This window comes from Chaetodon trifascialis, chromosome 20 (genome assembly GCF_039877785.1).
Source record: "Chaetodon trifascialis isolate fChaTrf1 chromosome 20, fChaTrf1.hap1, whole genome shotgun sequence".
NCBI lineage: Eukaryota > Metazoa > Chordata > Actinopteri > Chaetodontiformes > Chaetodontidae > Chaetodon > Chaetodon trifascialis.
Window position 1 is genome coordinate 17,182,989 of NC_092075.1, and position 16,160 is coordinate 17,199,148.

The 16,160-nt window shown below is 42.9% G+C and overlaps 2 protein-coding genes across 2 annotated transcripts in view; one reads left to right on the plus strand and one right to left on the minus strand.

Annotated features, from left to right (window-relative positions):
* barhl1b (BarH-like homeobox 1b) overlaps positions 1-16,160 on the plus strand; it is a 336,897-nt gene that overhangs the window by 231,777 nt on the left and 88,960 nt on the right. The gene's annotated exons all lie outside the window — the stretch shown is intronic.
* Positions 2,736-15,904, minus strand: bnip3lb (BCL2 interacting protein 3 like b). The gene is made up of 6 exons (XM_070988248.1): positions 15,231-15,904; positions 11,415-11,646; positions 8,375-8,453; positions 7,961-8,064; positions 6,776-6,925; positions 2,736-5,168 (listed from the first exon to the last, which is right to left on the minus strand). Exons 1-6 carry the CDS (start codon positions 15,286-15,288, stop codon positions 5,120-5,122), a joined length of 672 nt encoding a protein of 223 aa, XP_070844349.1. The 5' UTR covers positions 15,289-15,904; the 3' UTR covers positions 2,736-5,119.

Consider the following 16,160-nt stretch of genomic DNA (forward strand, 5'->3'; position numbering starts at 1 on the left):
TGGTGTCTCAGAGCTGGATCTGCTGTCACTATAAGAGTTAAAGGAGAACTTATAAATATCCCAAAAGCTTTTTTTTCTTTCCTTCAATACAAAACATAAATATTAAATTCGAAGGCCCAGATCTGTAAGTGCCATAGGGTGACAGAAGTGATTTCAGTTGGACTTTAACCCACGTCTTTGTTGTGGAAGACAAGTGGACGTGAGTGGAGAGAGGAAACAAGCAGGAAGGAAAGAATAGACATTGATGTCAAACGCTGGATGTCACTGACTTTGTTTCATAAATCAATATGAATTACTAGAAATTGATTCGTGTATGTTTTATGGCTTCATGTGCTCGCAGTCTGTGTTAGCTGTTTGATCAGTTGTTTAGACTTAATAAATAAAGCATGAACACAGCTTCACATTGCCAACACTCAGCAGCTGTCTGGATTTACAGACGCAGCATCTGAGGGAGCAAATCTGGCACCATGACCACTCTGAGTCTGCTGAATTATTACGAACTATTGACGGACTGTCAGGACTCTGATTTCCTCCTCACACAGTGTGTCTTAATCTGGCAGTGAAAGCTGCTGCAGCGTGGTACTGCTGAATCTAGAGGAGATGAGGAGGAAAGTCTCCTCAACAGAGGGATGGAGACAGAGCTGGCCACCACCCTGTAACCCATGGTAACACCATCCGCTGCAGTGGGAGGAGCTATGTGTCTCACTGTGTCTGGATTGGCTGGGAACAGGTGTTCTGAGGTTCCATATAGGGAATATGGAGGAGGACCGGAGGAGGCATTGTTGAGGAGGAAGCAGGGCTCAGGAGGAGTTACTTTCAGATGTGTTATTGTTTACCTGGTTAAAACTGAACACGGTGACATAATCCACAACCAGCATCAGTAACTGCTCTTCTGTTCTTTTTCTTTTTTCACAAACTTGGATTTTATCAACTTCTGACATTCATGTCATAAATGAAAAGTGCTATTTTCTTTGTTTTACGCACAGCTGCACATGTTTTCAAATGAGAATAACAAGATCTTAACCTTACATTTAGGATTAGCACTTATCTTAACATGCTCCCAGCCAAGAAACAATTTGTCATTTACACTTCCGTTTTTGTACGGATTAAACAAACAAGATCGTGTTTATAGTGAGCTGTAGAGGTCTCGTAGAGGCTAGCTGTTTTCCCCTGTCTGCAGTCTTTATGCTAAGCTACGCTAACTGTTGTCTGGCTCCAGCTTCATATTCACTTCTCATCAAACTCTCATTATTTTATAGACAAAACAGGCAATTAAAAAAGTGTTTAAACAACATGGACACTGCAAAGAAGTACAGTAAATAACTTAAATAACTATTCTAGGTGAGTCTCAGTGGGCAGCAAGTCCTGGTTACAGCGGTGTAATGTATTGTGCATGGGAACAGAATGCAGATGCTTAATTTCAGTCAATCTACTTTGGACTTTGGGGAGCAAATTCCTCTTAATATTGGTCATTCAGAGAGGGAGAGTTATAGATGGGGTCTTAACTCTGCTGAAAGTGGGATGATGGGGCACAGACAGCAGAGCCATGCTGTGGACAGCTCGAAAGGTGTGAAGAAGACAGTACCATGAAGCATACTGCAGGAATTATGGTGAAATGTGGGGGAACATTTCTAAGGAAATCACAGAGGCACCCAGTGACCATCAGCACTGCAGTGTGTCTGCCACTGGAGTGCAGTGCTTCCCCAGTCTGCTCTGTGCAGCAGGTTTAGTTGTTTTCTGTCATGGAGAAACATGGATGCTGCATTCTTCAGAAGCCTCACAGAGTGACAGTTCAAATCAGTGCTGACATGGTGAAGGTCTCCCTGCTCTGGTTTCAAACAGCTAAAACATCCAGGTCACGAAGGGCCAAAGGTTTGACGGAGAAGGGTTCTGCAAAGAACAACTTGATACTGCTAGAAACATTAGTTATGACAGGAAGGGCTATAAAAAACAACAGGTTTGGTACAGCAACTGAGGACACATGCAGACTGAAAAAAAGAAGACGATAAACAATCTCAAACCAGTGGACAACTATGATGAGCCATTCAAAACTTCTGGGCTGAATCTAGTTGTTTTTAGCTGTCCATAATAAATACCTTTCATACCTGTCTTCTTTCCCTAACTGATCCGAGCGCCTCCACGCTGTAACTGTCAGCTCACAGGAAGTTCCAGCGCTTCAGGAAAACGCTTGTGATTTCCTGAGACGGCAGACGCCTCAGATCTCAGCTCCGTGTGCCAGCACACCAGACAAAAACAAAGAATCAGGTCCATAACAACGGTGACCTGTGACAGCTGCTGAGAGAGACGGGGTGTGGAACCAAGGCGACGGAAAAAGCAAAGCACTTCATTTAAGGCGTGTATTTATGATTCAGTGAAGAATGAACGATGAAGCCACTTGTAAATGACGAGAGAAGACAAAATGTAAACCATGTTTTGTGTCTTTTTTTCCCAAACAGTTTGCAAGTTGTTTTTCATTTTTCTGTCCACTTTCAGGACCAATACTGATTAGATCAGTTTGACACTGAGTTTCATATCATAACAAACTGAATATTTGATATTTTGCAGCCTGCTGGTTACACACAATACTTTGACGCATCATATATAACCTTACCCCATTTTACTAACCCAATGATTGCTCATCATATTGAGGCGTTCAGTAATAGTAATTAAACATCCTGTGGGATACAAGTACTAAAACATAGAACTGTCCACATTTAAAAAGGCACACTCAGTGAAGCTTCATTCAGGTAATCTTTAATGACAAAATGTTTACCATTTTTTCCAATGAGGTGGGGAAAAGAAAATCAAAGCAAATGCATCATTACAATAACTACTGTTAGACCATTGCAGTCTGAGGGAAATCTCTTTTCACACCTTCCATTTCCATTTCACATTAGGCCCTGCCATCAACAATAGGGGGTTTTCATGTTCGCACGCTTCAACGTGATCCGTGTCAAACTCGACTCCCGCTCTGTGCGTTCACAATCTTTCTGCAACATCAGGGAAAAACAAAAAAAACAAAGAAAATAGACAACTAAAAACAAAGAGGCCAACACGCTGCTTGTACAAACACAGGCAGACACATGTATGTCTCATTAAACATGGCAGTACCTCTGTGGCTGAGACGGACACATTACAACAGTCAGTGTTGGCCGTTCATGAGCCTGTCGTAAGAGGTCAAACAAAAAGGTGACGCGTCCTGAGTCGACCTGCTGGATCAAACAGTATTTGAAGCTAAATTAGTTCATGGAGAGGCTTTCTCAAAAATTCAACAGAACAATGTCCATTCTTGATGTCACAGAGCAACAGTCTTACTCTCTTTTTCTATCAAAAATGTCACCCTGCAACTTCCATGTAAAAGTAGTTCAATGTTCCCCTTTAAAACTGAAGCTCATTGTGTCATCCTGCATGTCAAAACCTGCACATCTGTCAACAAAGCAACACAACAGTTAGTGGAAAAAAAACTGCAAACGCTCTGAAAAGAGTTATTTAGTCCTGAATGACTGAAGCACCAGATCACCGGACACCCTTGTATGTCCTGCAGAAACAAGAGAGCTGGCATGCGATGAGATCTGAACTTCTAAATCAATTTTCATTTGACCCAGGTCTGGCTACGGAAGGTCCACATGGGACAGAACTGACCCCAGTCCAGCCTCAGAGATACTGCAGTAAAGCTTTAGACGATACTGAACATGCCAGCCAAGTACCTTTGTTAACGCATAAAGTAGAGCCTTGTTCAGGAAAAACAAGCCTCCCTTCAGTGGATTATTAGTTGCTACATGTTAAAGCAAGGATCACCTGGTACCTTCTGCCCATCGACAATCGACTGACCCTAAATCAGTTCCCTTCATCTGCAGCTTGAATAAGTATTTCAGCGTAATTTGAGAGCATTTTGGCAAAATGTTGTGAGAGTGTGAGAATGCAGAGCACATGAACACTAGACCTTTTCTCTCAAAGACAGAAGCCTTAAAACTATGTTCCTAACTGAAAGCAAAAGTCAGTCATTTCAAGTTTAATCCTTAATGAAATCCTTTAATTTTGTAAATAAAATGACTCAAACATCCTCAAAACACTAAAGCTCATGTTTCATGCCGTTTAAGCTTTTTGTTACAAATTCTTTTTGATGACTTATAAATATATATGAAATAATCACTAACTTCGAGCCCAATGAGGAGTAAAAGTGACTGAGCAGTCAGGACCAAAGCAGCTCTATGATATGTTGCAGACAAACACTGACTGTTTCCGCAGACGGTAGCACTGTTAACCAAGACCCAACCACAAAATACTGTTAGACAACACACTGAGAGGAACGTGCTGCCTGGCTGCACGACACACATCCACACCCTGGTTTCCAGTTATTGTCACTTTGCAAAAATATTCATTCAGATGCAGTACTGAAGAGAATTCCTAGCTTCCATCACAGAAAATGTCACATAAATCTCTCTCGCGAGACTCCCCCCAGTGCAATTCACGAGCGCTTCTGGTTTGGGATGGCCACTATGGCGACTCCTTTCATCATTACAACTTCGCAATAAACCAACACTGTTGCAAAATAAATTAAAAAAAATGGCTAATTTCGAAAAGGCATGATCACTTTTTCAGTTCGCGTAGCCGACTCTGAATTTGGTCGAACCCTTTCGAGATCGAGTGCTGGGCTACTCGTGTAGGTGGCACAATCTGTAGTCAGTTCTAAAACTGGGTTGTCCTCCCCTGTTGTCAGATGATCAAAGGGCAAGAGTTTGGTTTGATGCTGTGACCCGCACTGAAAGCCCACCCGTTATACACACTGAAACCCAAACGCTGAGGAAAGGGAAGTATGACCTTATTCATTCTTTGAAAAGCTTTTACAAATGAGTGAAGGATATTCGGGGGGAATGGAGAGGGGATATCTTACAGACAATCGGAGAACAGCGATCAAAAAAAAAAGAGGGGTGGGGAAGGAGGGGAGGGAGAGGAAAAGGCAGATGCATTTCTCCTGAGAACATGTCATATCTCAGGAATGGGGAGGAGGGGTTGCAGGCGGGACAAGGGGAGGAGAGGCGGGTGTTCTTCTCGCAACAGCAAAACTCTCTCCAACAACTCGTGGCCACTTCTCAGGCACTTCTCTTCAGCTTCAGGTTCAGAAAGAGCTGGCGGGTGGCGTGGTCAACCTCTTCCCGATGTAGACTCTGTTGAGGAGAAGGTGCACAGAGTTACATGTCATCATCCAGCCAACCATCCTGACTGCAGCCTGTCAGTGTGAACGCTACGCTTAGTTTCACTGTGCTTTAAAGTTTCCATCCAAATTTGAAATGAATTCCCCCCCAAAAGATGATGCCGTTTATTGTTTCCATCTATTATGAGGAGTTGAGCACATTCTCCGGTTGGCTGCCTTTACACCATTGCAGAAGAAGAGGGCGTCATTAAAAAAGCACCGTTTGAGGAAGAACAAGAGCGCTCTGATGTTACCAAGATTTATCCAGAAAGCAAAACGACATGTAAAATACAAGATGGACTTTTGACAGAAAAACGTACCAAGCAAACACATCAGTCAAATCCAAAACACGAACAGGTCTAGCATCTTCAGTCAATGAGGCCTTGTGTCTTTGGTGTGCAAAGATTTGAACTGCATTTTGTTGCTTGTTTTGTTGCATGGATACTTTTTTCTGCTGTACTGTTGCTAAAAATGCTGCCAATTTATGTATCATAAGAGTGCAACAACATTCACCTGAAGCTCGGTAGCAGCTGAACTACAATTCTTCACATCTGGATGTTGCTGCACAGAAGAAGTTAAATGTATTCAGATGACAACCAAAATCAAATCAGTTCAACATTGTGTCCAAGTGTGTGTTTGTACTAAATTTGAAGAAATTCCCGACATACGGTGTTAATGACAATGGGATAGACGGACAGACAACCTGTCGCCAGTGTGGAGGGATAAAAAAGAAAATAAAAACTTTGCCCCTTTCCTCATAAACAAGAATAACAGCTCAGTGAGAAGATCACAGTGACGTATCATGTAAGTGTATAAAGTGCAGAATGGCCAGCAGGGATGCTGAGATTATGACAGGTTTGTTAATGACACTCATTGAGTACCACATCACGTGCAAGAGGAGAACGCTGTTTGAGGTATCGCTGCTGAAGCACAAACAGAAAGAGCTCCTGGGAATGTCGGCGCGCTCTCTTTGACGGCAGGTGTGCAGCCTTTCAGTCGGCAGCTGCTCTGCCAGTTTGTCAGACAGACAGGAAGGAGAGACGCAGCTGACTTGTGTCTGTGGCTGTACAGCTCCCCCTACTGGGCTTTATGTACAAGTGGGAAATTATTACAAAAGTCAAACAAATTATGTTGAAAACCTGAATGATCGCCTGGCGGTTATCTGCCTCCACCAATGAGTCGCAGTTGCATTTACATCCATGTTTGTCCAGGCTCATATATGCTGTGAAGACTTTGAAGGAATTTAAAAAAGGGACTAAGTGTATTTTTTGGTGAAATGGAAATCACCTGAAGTTCAATATCAGCAAAAAAGCTTGTGGTGGACTCCAATGCTTCAAATATGGTTGTTGCTGCACAGAAGCTACAAGCTGCAAAAGGTGGATGCTTCACACACATCTTCAACCGGGCAGCAGAGAAGATCTACACAATCAGCAGAGTTTCAAGGTGGACGCCCAAGATTAGTGTCACCAACTCAGTATCTGACCAAATGGGAAATATGCTCACAATCTCCCCTTCTGTCCCTGTTATGTTATGTTGTGGTGTTGAGTAATGGACAGGTGATCTGTAGTGGTTTTCTCTTACCCCAGCCCCAGAGCCAGGATGTGTGATAGCAGCAACGAGGGTATGAAGACTTTGAGGAACTCAGCGGAGAAGATGCCTCCTTTCTTCATGGCCCCAGTCTTCCTCATGCTGAGTGTTACTGAGCGTCGAGGGTGACGGAAATGAAACTCCCTGCACAAATCACAGTCACATGATTGACAACATGACACCTGCCAAATCTGGTAAATATGCCCTCCAGCATCTATGTTTAAATCATTTATACAGCAAACACTCTTTGGCACAACTTCTTCTCTCCGTTTTCAAGCTCCATCTTCACATGACTTCAGCAGACATGGCGGCTGCTGCTTAAGCAGATGGAAGAGGAGGAACCTGTTCTTATTCCAGGCCTCATCCCATATATGGTTGAAGCTTTGACAGCGCAGAGGGCTGCTGATTACGTTGGCATTATTGCTGCACGCTGACACACACACACACACACACACACACACACACACACACACACACACACACACACACACACACACACACACACACACACACACACACACACACACACACACACACACACACACACACACACACACACACACACATCTGGGCCTTGTTATTGCTGCTAGCCTTTGGTAGACTGGCTTTGAAAAAGCTGTAGGTTTTATATGTTGGGAGAGGTTAGCAGGATCATTTCAGCATCTATAAGTAACATTTGTGCATCCAATATTGTGGATTTCTTTCCCATTTTCATATAAAAATGATTCAAACTTATTTTGTTGACATATATTTATCATTCATTCATCATTCATCTTCTATACTGCCTATCCCTTTCGGGGTTGCGGGGGGGCTGGAGCCTATCCCAGCTGTCAACGGGCGGGAGGCGGGGTACACCCTGGGCCGGTACATGCATTTATGATAAGTGAAATAGATCATTTCATTTCAGTGGAGCATTAACATGATGGGAGAGTCAGGGAACAGGTGCACCAGCTAAAACTGTGGCCTGACTGTGTCAAAGGCAAGAAGGAAAGGCAACTTCGTACATCAATTAAGTTCAACTTCAGTCATGTCAGCATCAGATTCGTACGCAATTTGTGGCAGCTGGCTTTATTAAACTTTATTGACATAATGACTGACCGCTTTCTCAGGACAAACAAGCTGCTGTCTGTTTGGTTGCCAGGGAAGCATTGCATCGTTGTTTACTGAGTGGAGACTTACTTGGGGGGAATGTTTTCCGGTCGACTGGACCAGTCAGCAACCCAATCTGCGTCCTTCATCAGGATGTCCATGTCCCTCTCTTTGTCCAAAGCATCCTCTTCTGACTACAGACGCAAACACATAATTTAGCAACCTCAACCTTAATATATGTATATATATTTATGCAGGTGTGTGAAAGTTTGGATTCCAGAGCGCTCTGACAGAAAGCCAGTGAGAGCGAGAGTGAGCGTAACGCTGTGACATGCTGCACAAACCAAACACAAATCCACACAGGGTGTGGCAGCCATATCCATGGAAACTAAAGGCAGGCAGCAGCTGTCATTCTCACGCACACACACCACTTCAGGGCCAGTGGTTGAGTGGTTGCCATGGCAACAGACTGATGGAGAACCCGAGAGGCACACACGCTCTTACTTGGCTGTCTCTTCTGCCGCTCAAATCCACGTCGAATATGATCTGTCCGTCGTCCTGGGGGGTGTGGGGCCGCGGGGGGCTGTGGGCGCAATCAGAAACGACAAATCAGAGGTCTCCTTGTTGACGAAGTCATGAAGTTAGGCCTCCTCCTCCATCATGCTGTGAAACTCTCATGAGTTAAATGGCTTTATAACATGGGAATGGAAAAGATTTGTTTCTGTTTGATACCATCATGTAACAGGACACCACAAATGCAGTTCAGGTCAAATGTTGAACATCCATTAAAAAAAAAATCAATGTTAACGATATTAACAAATAAGTAACCATAGTTACAGCGCTTCAGATATCTGTAGGTTTTGTACAAGATGTGTATGTATGACAACTTCAACACTGCCTCTCTTCTTGTCAGAGGCCATGATATTAGTGCTTGTTTGACATATTCAGAGTCATTTGGTTTATACATTGATATACAAAACACACTGAATCCGAGGGACCAACACGGTCTCACAACCAAAAAATATACCAATATAAAATTTAACAGAAAATGGAGCTACAACTATTTTTATGATCAAATAACTGTCTTGTGCAATTTATCTAATAATTAATATAAATGATCCAATTACAGAGGTTTCAAGGGCAGCATTTCTTCTTCTCCCATCATCAAAAAATGTTTAGGGTTTTAGCTTTAGTGGTTGTTCAGTCCAAAAAAAAAAAAGATGAGGTAAGATGACATATGTTTTGGTTGGGGTTTGTGAATGGACTAAGCAATTCCGCACTTAATATAAAAAAAAAAAAAGAAAAGTCAATCATTTAAAATCAATTCCAAATGAACAAAAATAACCAATAACCAAGGCTTACTCACAGCTGTAGTAGTAGCACTCCTTTTCTTGTATTAATGCTTACACGTCTCAAAGTGAATGCATTCTGCCCTCCAAGCATATGTCTGCTCTGTACACACGATTTGGAGCCCCCTGCTGCATTTTGCTTTCGTGTATCGTTATCATTGTGTGGACAGGAAGTAGATGTTTTATGGATACTCTTAAATGCAGTTTATTCCAGTGCCATTTGCTCTGTGATTGCAGTAATTTAATGTGTCAACTTTACGTCTCGCATCATAACTTTGATTTCAATTAGTGTTGTTACATTTCATTTTGTTGTAAATGGGAAAATAAAAGAAAAAAAAGCTATATCCTGGCCAGCGTGTGGTTGTGAAAGTAGTTACTGTTTACTTGATGTTACAACACAACTACACGAGTACAGATTGTTTACCAGGCGTTCACTGAGCAGTGAAGTCATCCTCAGGTGACTCACTGACAGCTGATTCCGGCTCTCTGATAAGCTCGGCTCTATCACAGGCTCGAGGAGAAAACACAAGCACATGATGTGCAGTCAAAGGGTCAGGATCTTTCTAACGCGCTCAATAAAACAAGACGCAGGAAGATGTCGTTTTATTTTCCGAAGCCTCCTCAGCCCCTGAGTAGCTGTCAATTCAACATGTTGAGGGTGCAATTATGAAGGAGAAGCCACTCCTGGTTTATGGGCTCAGTGTAGCTTTCCACTGGGATATCAATAGACTTTATTTGTTTACAACAAAATGAGAATAACACTAGCTAAAAGTGATAGTTCATTTGAAAAACAAAGAGTAAAATTAAAAGACTAGGAGCCCTGATTGCAAAAGCTTGATCACCTTTGTGTATTAATCTGGACCTTGGAACAACCAAGAAAGGTGCATCTGAGGATCTCAAGGAGTAGCAGGGAATATAGGGCAATAAAAGATCTGTTAAATAACTCTCAAGACCTTGTAAGAGATTAATAATATCTTAATATCGATTCTAAAAGCAACACGGAGTTCATGTAAGGAAACCAGGGTCACTGTAATGTGATCATGTTTCCTCGTCTGAATCAAATCCTGGCAGCAGTGTTTTAAGTGAGCTGGAGCTGGGAGAGGGATTTTTTACTGATGCCAGAGAGCAAAAAATTACAACAGTTCAATCGACTGGATATTGAGGCAGATTTTTGGTGGAAAGAAATGGTCTAATCCTTTGTGTATCTGAGATGATGAAAGTAGGATTGAACCACTGATTTAACATGTTTGTCTACGCTGAGGTTACACCACAATCTCTGCAATGCTGAGTTATTGACTGAGACAGACAACCAAAGGTGTTTGATATTTGGATATTTGTACTACAAAGTGGATGTGAGGGCAGTTTAGCAGGCTGATAGTGTTCTAATAAGAGTTTGCAGGGTCAACCTTAGATAAACATGAGTATCGTCTGCATAAAAACGGAAACTGATATGTCTACAATAAAGAAGGTTTTATGTTTCACTTTTCATAGTAAGCTTTAAGTTGGCGATTAGCAGAGGATTAGCCATCGGGACATCTAGGCTGAAAGTTTTTTTAGTGAGCAAGAGGGGATTGAGATGATTTTCCTATTATTGTGCTTCCTGCAGCAAGGAGAAACAGAAAATTGAAGAAAATAACTGGAAATCAATGCAAATGAGCTGCTGACTGCATACCAGGCTAACCAAAAAATAGCAGCAACAACAACAAAACAAAAAATCTGAATAATCATATCAGGATACAGCATGGAAGTGATTCTGTTTTGGCTTTAAGATCAAAAGGAACTTCTGAAGCAGTCTGCTGAACTGAATGAAAGTCAAGAGAAGCATTGGACGGGAACCAACATCACCTCGTGGCTTCCACATCTATAAACACAGGCTTGTCTGACCCCAAGAACTCATGACTTTCTTTGAACTTTTCAATCCTGGCAGAAATTCCTGTGCCCTCATCTGTATTTAATGTTAAGCAGATTAGGAAATATAACAGCTTTTTGACTTAAACCTGCTGAATTTTGAGAGTTTCATAGTTAAAGGACAATTAGTTTTCTATCGTGTTATTCATGCAGTCTAATTAGTTGCATTTATTTCTTTTTTCCCAATAACACAACTTCAAGGATGAAAGGTTGAAGAAACCCTTCAGCAAAGTAGATCCTGGATTATTGTGAATAACTGCATCAAAATACCTTTAGAGGATTCTTACCTGTCGCAGGAGGAGTTGCTGCGGCTCGACTCATGCTGGGCATCCAGCAGGATCTTCTCCATGTCTCCGTTGTGGATTGAGGATGAGGACGGGACGTGCTCCAGGCCCCCGACCATGGCCTCCTCTTCCTCTATCTGAGGGAGGGGAAGCAGGCCTGGTGCTGGGCCGTCTGTGCAGGCTGGCGGGGCTGATCCGGCTGTGCCCCTGTTCATTTCCAACTCCACCCAGGACCCTGTGGGAAGGAACAGACCATCATACAACTTCATTCACTCACCTCGATCAGTGCTGTGGTTTCATGTTTTGGTTTATAGGATTTTTTACCAAAACAAAAAAAACAGATTCTTTTAAAAAGACTGGTTTAAACCAGATTATATGCCCGCACTCAATGGTTTTATTTCCTGCTACTAGTAGACACTGACAATCATAATGTATCAGACAAGGTCCCTTTGCAACAAGTGGAAAAAAAAGTTTACATTCCCAGTGGCATTATCTTGCAAGAGTAAAGAAACATTGTCACATGGTGTTAAGGTAAAACTTGACACAAGTTTTAAACATCTGGCATCACAGTCAACTAGTCTACATAGTAGTGCTTCAACTGAATTTATGCAAAGGGGCTGGATGTCATAACAGAAATACAGCACATTATCATACAAAGAGATTCTCAGTTTAAACATGCCCAGATATAAATGCCATGATCGCCCGATGAGATGGAGTCGGTGTAAATTCATGTCAGTAAACTAATAAGCCAATACCTTGGTCAGTGTAAGACCTGATGTACCCCAAGGAGGAGGCTTTTTGCTCACATTGGTGTTGTTTTGGTGTAGCTACAGATGTTCATATGTCTGTTTTTGATTATATATCCTCATCAGAAGCTTTGACAAATAATTTTACTGAGAAAATTAAGGAGCTTTCAACAAGCGTTTCTCATATCAGACATCTTGACAGCAGGAAAAGCTCAAACTTATACCATTTATGATGGCTGTCTTACATTTAAGTGTCCCGGTAAGCCTGGCCAGTGAGCAAACATGCACAATAACTGGACCCTGAAACTGACACAAACTGAATGTAACATCATAATATTACTGACTACACCTGTGCTTTTGCTGCTGTGACATGTTTAGATGTCAGCGTAAAAGGCTTGCTATCTTCTCGATTACTCGGAATAAACTCGTGCAGAGACAGTTGTCTTTATTTCCACATAGTGTTAGATTTCTTGCATGTTGTCTCAACTACCAGTCAGAGGAGAAAAAGTTACAGTTGAAAGACCTTTTTCAAAGTGGGTATTAAACTTGTCATAACAGCACACAGAAAGGTGTAACTCATAAGATTAATGGTGACTCCTTTGAATTTTTAGTGTACGGGTGGTCCGTTTTCTTTACGAGTAAGGGAGGTTCAAGAAGTCACAACACTCTCACAAAGTGCAGCAAAAAAGACTTTGCTCCAACTGAAAAAAAGGGTGGTGAGAAAGAGAGGAAAAACGTCAAAATGACTTCTCGATCCTAAGCTGGGATGGGACGAGAAGACAGACAGTCTGAGCCTATCAGTCAAACAAGTTCAAGAGTAAAGCTCCATTTACAGCTGTGTGATGAAAGGGCAGTAAATGCCTGGCCGTGTATGTGCTGTGGTTCCTTGTAGACCTTGACTGTGATATATGACGCTCAACCTGTTTGTACGTGAGCTCTGGCATGGGCTGGCAGCTGTGGAGGCACAGCGTGTCAGAGCTGGGTGACAAATATAGAGGAGGGGCAGGTTAGCCAGGGTATGAGCTGGGAAAATGGGGGGAAAAGTTATCTAATATCCCTTATTGAGCAGCTTTAAAAACACTTTCTCCTTCTGTCCACACCAAAATAAAAAAGAGGAAGGCATTCCGAGCAGGTCACATGACCCCACAACAGTAAGCAAACACCACGTTCACATGAGCTTCTACAGGACAGTTCAGGCATCAGGCCAGTTAAACCCCCTACCCCAAATGATGACCCCTCCCCCACTTAACAGGCCCATACTCAGCACTCGCACTCATCCTGCAGATTACACGGCGGACTGCGAGCCAAGCTGCTGTCGACAGCCCATTGTCTCCGCTCCGTGGACTAAAACCACATCTCCATGGCACTGGCACTCCCGAATATTCTAGCCACAGAGCAGTTATCAGCTGTTTGTGGGTTTAGAGGAAGTAGACATGATGAGACCTCTTAGATCTACTGACGCTGAGGTTCAGACAGGAGGGACGAGGGCCGAGGCTGCCTCTTACCCGAAGATCCGCAGGTATTAGATAAAAATGTTTATGACGCTGGTGAGAGCTCCAGGAAAGGCCAAAAATAACATAGTCTCAGATCACAGAGGACACTGCTGGCCTCTCCATCTGATAAGTGCAAGGTCTTATTGTCCCCAAAGCTGTGTCTCAGAATTGACTATTGCAGTCTAATATGTCCTGGTGTACCAGTGCCACCAATAAAAATCTGCTGTGAACTATATTTCAGAAATTATTCTGGCTCTATCACATGGAATCGTGACCACTGAGTTTATTAGCCAAATGCAGAAGTAAGTGCTGGGTTAATATTGTGGTCATATGGATTAAGGGGCCACAAACAAAACATAACGTCTGATCCCTCTGAAATATTTGCAGCCCTTGTCCAAGTCTTTTTCCTGCTTGTCACATGACAGGCCAGATTTTTCAAGCTATGGTATTCATACAAAAGGTGACACAGACTTGAGCATAATGGCAAAACTGTCTCTAACGAAAGCAACACTTGTTGCTTTCTATCTCATGTAACTGAGGGTAGCTAAAATGCTGCTGAATGGAGAAATACTGTCTGTAAACCAGGGTACAACATTTTTATCATCCAGCAGCAGAGCGCAGGCAACTTGCTTACTCCAAAAGCCCTTTTTAAAGATAACTATCCATAGCTGGCTATCCACCCCTGTTCAAAACAAATCATGTGTCTCTTAAGAAAAGTGGCTGGAAAGTTTGATTCCTGCCCAGACTGTGGCTTTGAATCAACCAGCCACCATGTGCCGACACTGCTGTGTGCTGTAACACTTTCTCCACCTTCCTCACGTCCAAAACGTCTGACTCCTTGTCACTGTAGCCATAAATAGCTTGCCAAGTCATGGCCCCCCATAGTGTGATAAAACTTAAACCACAGCAGCTTTATACACAGTCCCCTGAGTCAGTGTAGCAGCGCAATAAACAAGCCTTTGTTCACAGCTTTAACGGCCTATGGGTCTTCAGTGTAGCTGATCCAGTTTCAGCTGCTGAAGGGTGAGGTGATACATTCCACTCATTTGAAATCATGCTGTGAAAAAATATTATTTGCCAAATAGTGAGTCAGTAATTTATTTGGACTTGATCCCAATTTATTTAAATAGACTGACATCTGAAAATACACTACATAAAATGATGTCGGAAGATATAAACTTAAGATATCTACACTGGCTCCTGTACAATCATTTACAGTAACTGTTTCTCTGGCCCCATTTTTGCCTGTTCTGACTTCTTCATCTCGCCTTGTTGACAATGCATACACCCACCTCCACCTAAATCTCTGATTGGCTTCCTTGTATGTCAGTCAAGCGTATCGAAACGCCATTGGTGCACCTACTGTCAATAAACACACAGAACATAGCGTCCTTACCTCTACCCTTCAATGTAGCTTCTCGGCGAAAAACCCCCCACAAATGGCCAGAATAAACTACATTTAATGATTAGAAACCCTTAATAAACTTATTGTATACATACAACTGCATACCCCGATAGGTCACTTGCACATTACACACAATGACAGGCTGTTCCAGTCCAGCACTTTGCATTTAGCGTACCGTTTAGCCCGGGTTCTCCGTTGTTGTCTGTAGTAGTAGTGTTAGCAGCGTCGGACATCGTTGTGCCTGGTGAGCAGGGCGGGTTGCATAAAAGGCTCAAGTCAGTGCAAAACACGCACTACCTTATCTGCAAACATTCAGACTTGCTATAGTACAACTGACCAGAGAGGCCCTCTGTCCCGTTTCTCAGACAGCGGCTAGCTAACGTTTAGCTACAGCTCCGCTGTGGTTTGTTTTCCGTCTGCTAACTAGTCTGAAAGCACCAGCCGCGAGCTGCTCAGACCCCCCCACCCCGGCTGGGTGATGACGTCAGACGGCCCAGTTGATAAACAAAAGAGGCAGAGGAAGTCAAATTACATAACGAAAAAAAAACACCCTCACTCGCGACGACACGCATCAACTATCAGCATCGATTTTGACTGCGATAGAAATTCAGACTAAGTGGTATCTTCAGATCCGTGCTCGCTCCGCTTGCTCATACGGGAGGAGGCGTGCGTGCACACACGTACACAGCACATGCCAGTCGAGACACGCGGCAGATGTGTGCCCAAGTCGAGCTTAGTGAAAAACACATCATCTGATCTCAGTAAACCGTCAGTGTTGCAACCACCTGGGAGCGGCTGGTTTTCATTATGTCCATGAGTCAGATGAGGGACAGGTGCACAGCTGGATTTACACCTTGAATGTCAGGTGCACAGAAAAACACTGCACCACATGCTTAAAACAGACGCCTCTCCTCCAGCTGGAGATGTCCTCATCGGTGAAATAAGCTGGTCCTGAGTTTGTTTGTAGTGTAAATATGGACCGAGTATATGTTATGATTTAGCTGATGTGCAACCTCGAGGATCACAGCGTTTCAGTTACCTAAGAGACAACACGTTGCATAAAACAGAGCATAATACCAGTGAGATCCCATCAACAATGAGGCAA

Bases quoted from the DNA above. Each gene is read 5' to 3' on its own strand.
- bnip3lb (XM_070988248.1), bottom strand. From the start codon at position 15,288: ATGTCCGACGCTGCTAACACTACTACTACAGACAACAACGGAGAACCC. The intron at 11,647-15,230 runs GTACGCTAAATG...TCCTTCCCACAG, and splicing joins CGGAGAACCCGGGCTAAACG to GGTCCTGGGTGGAGTTGGAA. The intron at 6,926-7,960 runs GTAAGTCTCCAC...TGATTTGTGCAG, and splicing joins CCGGAAAACATTCCCCCCAA to GGAGTTTCATTTCCGTCACC.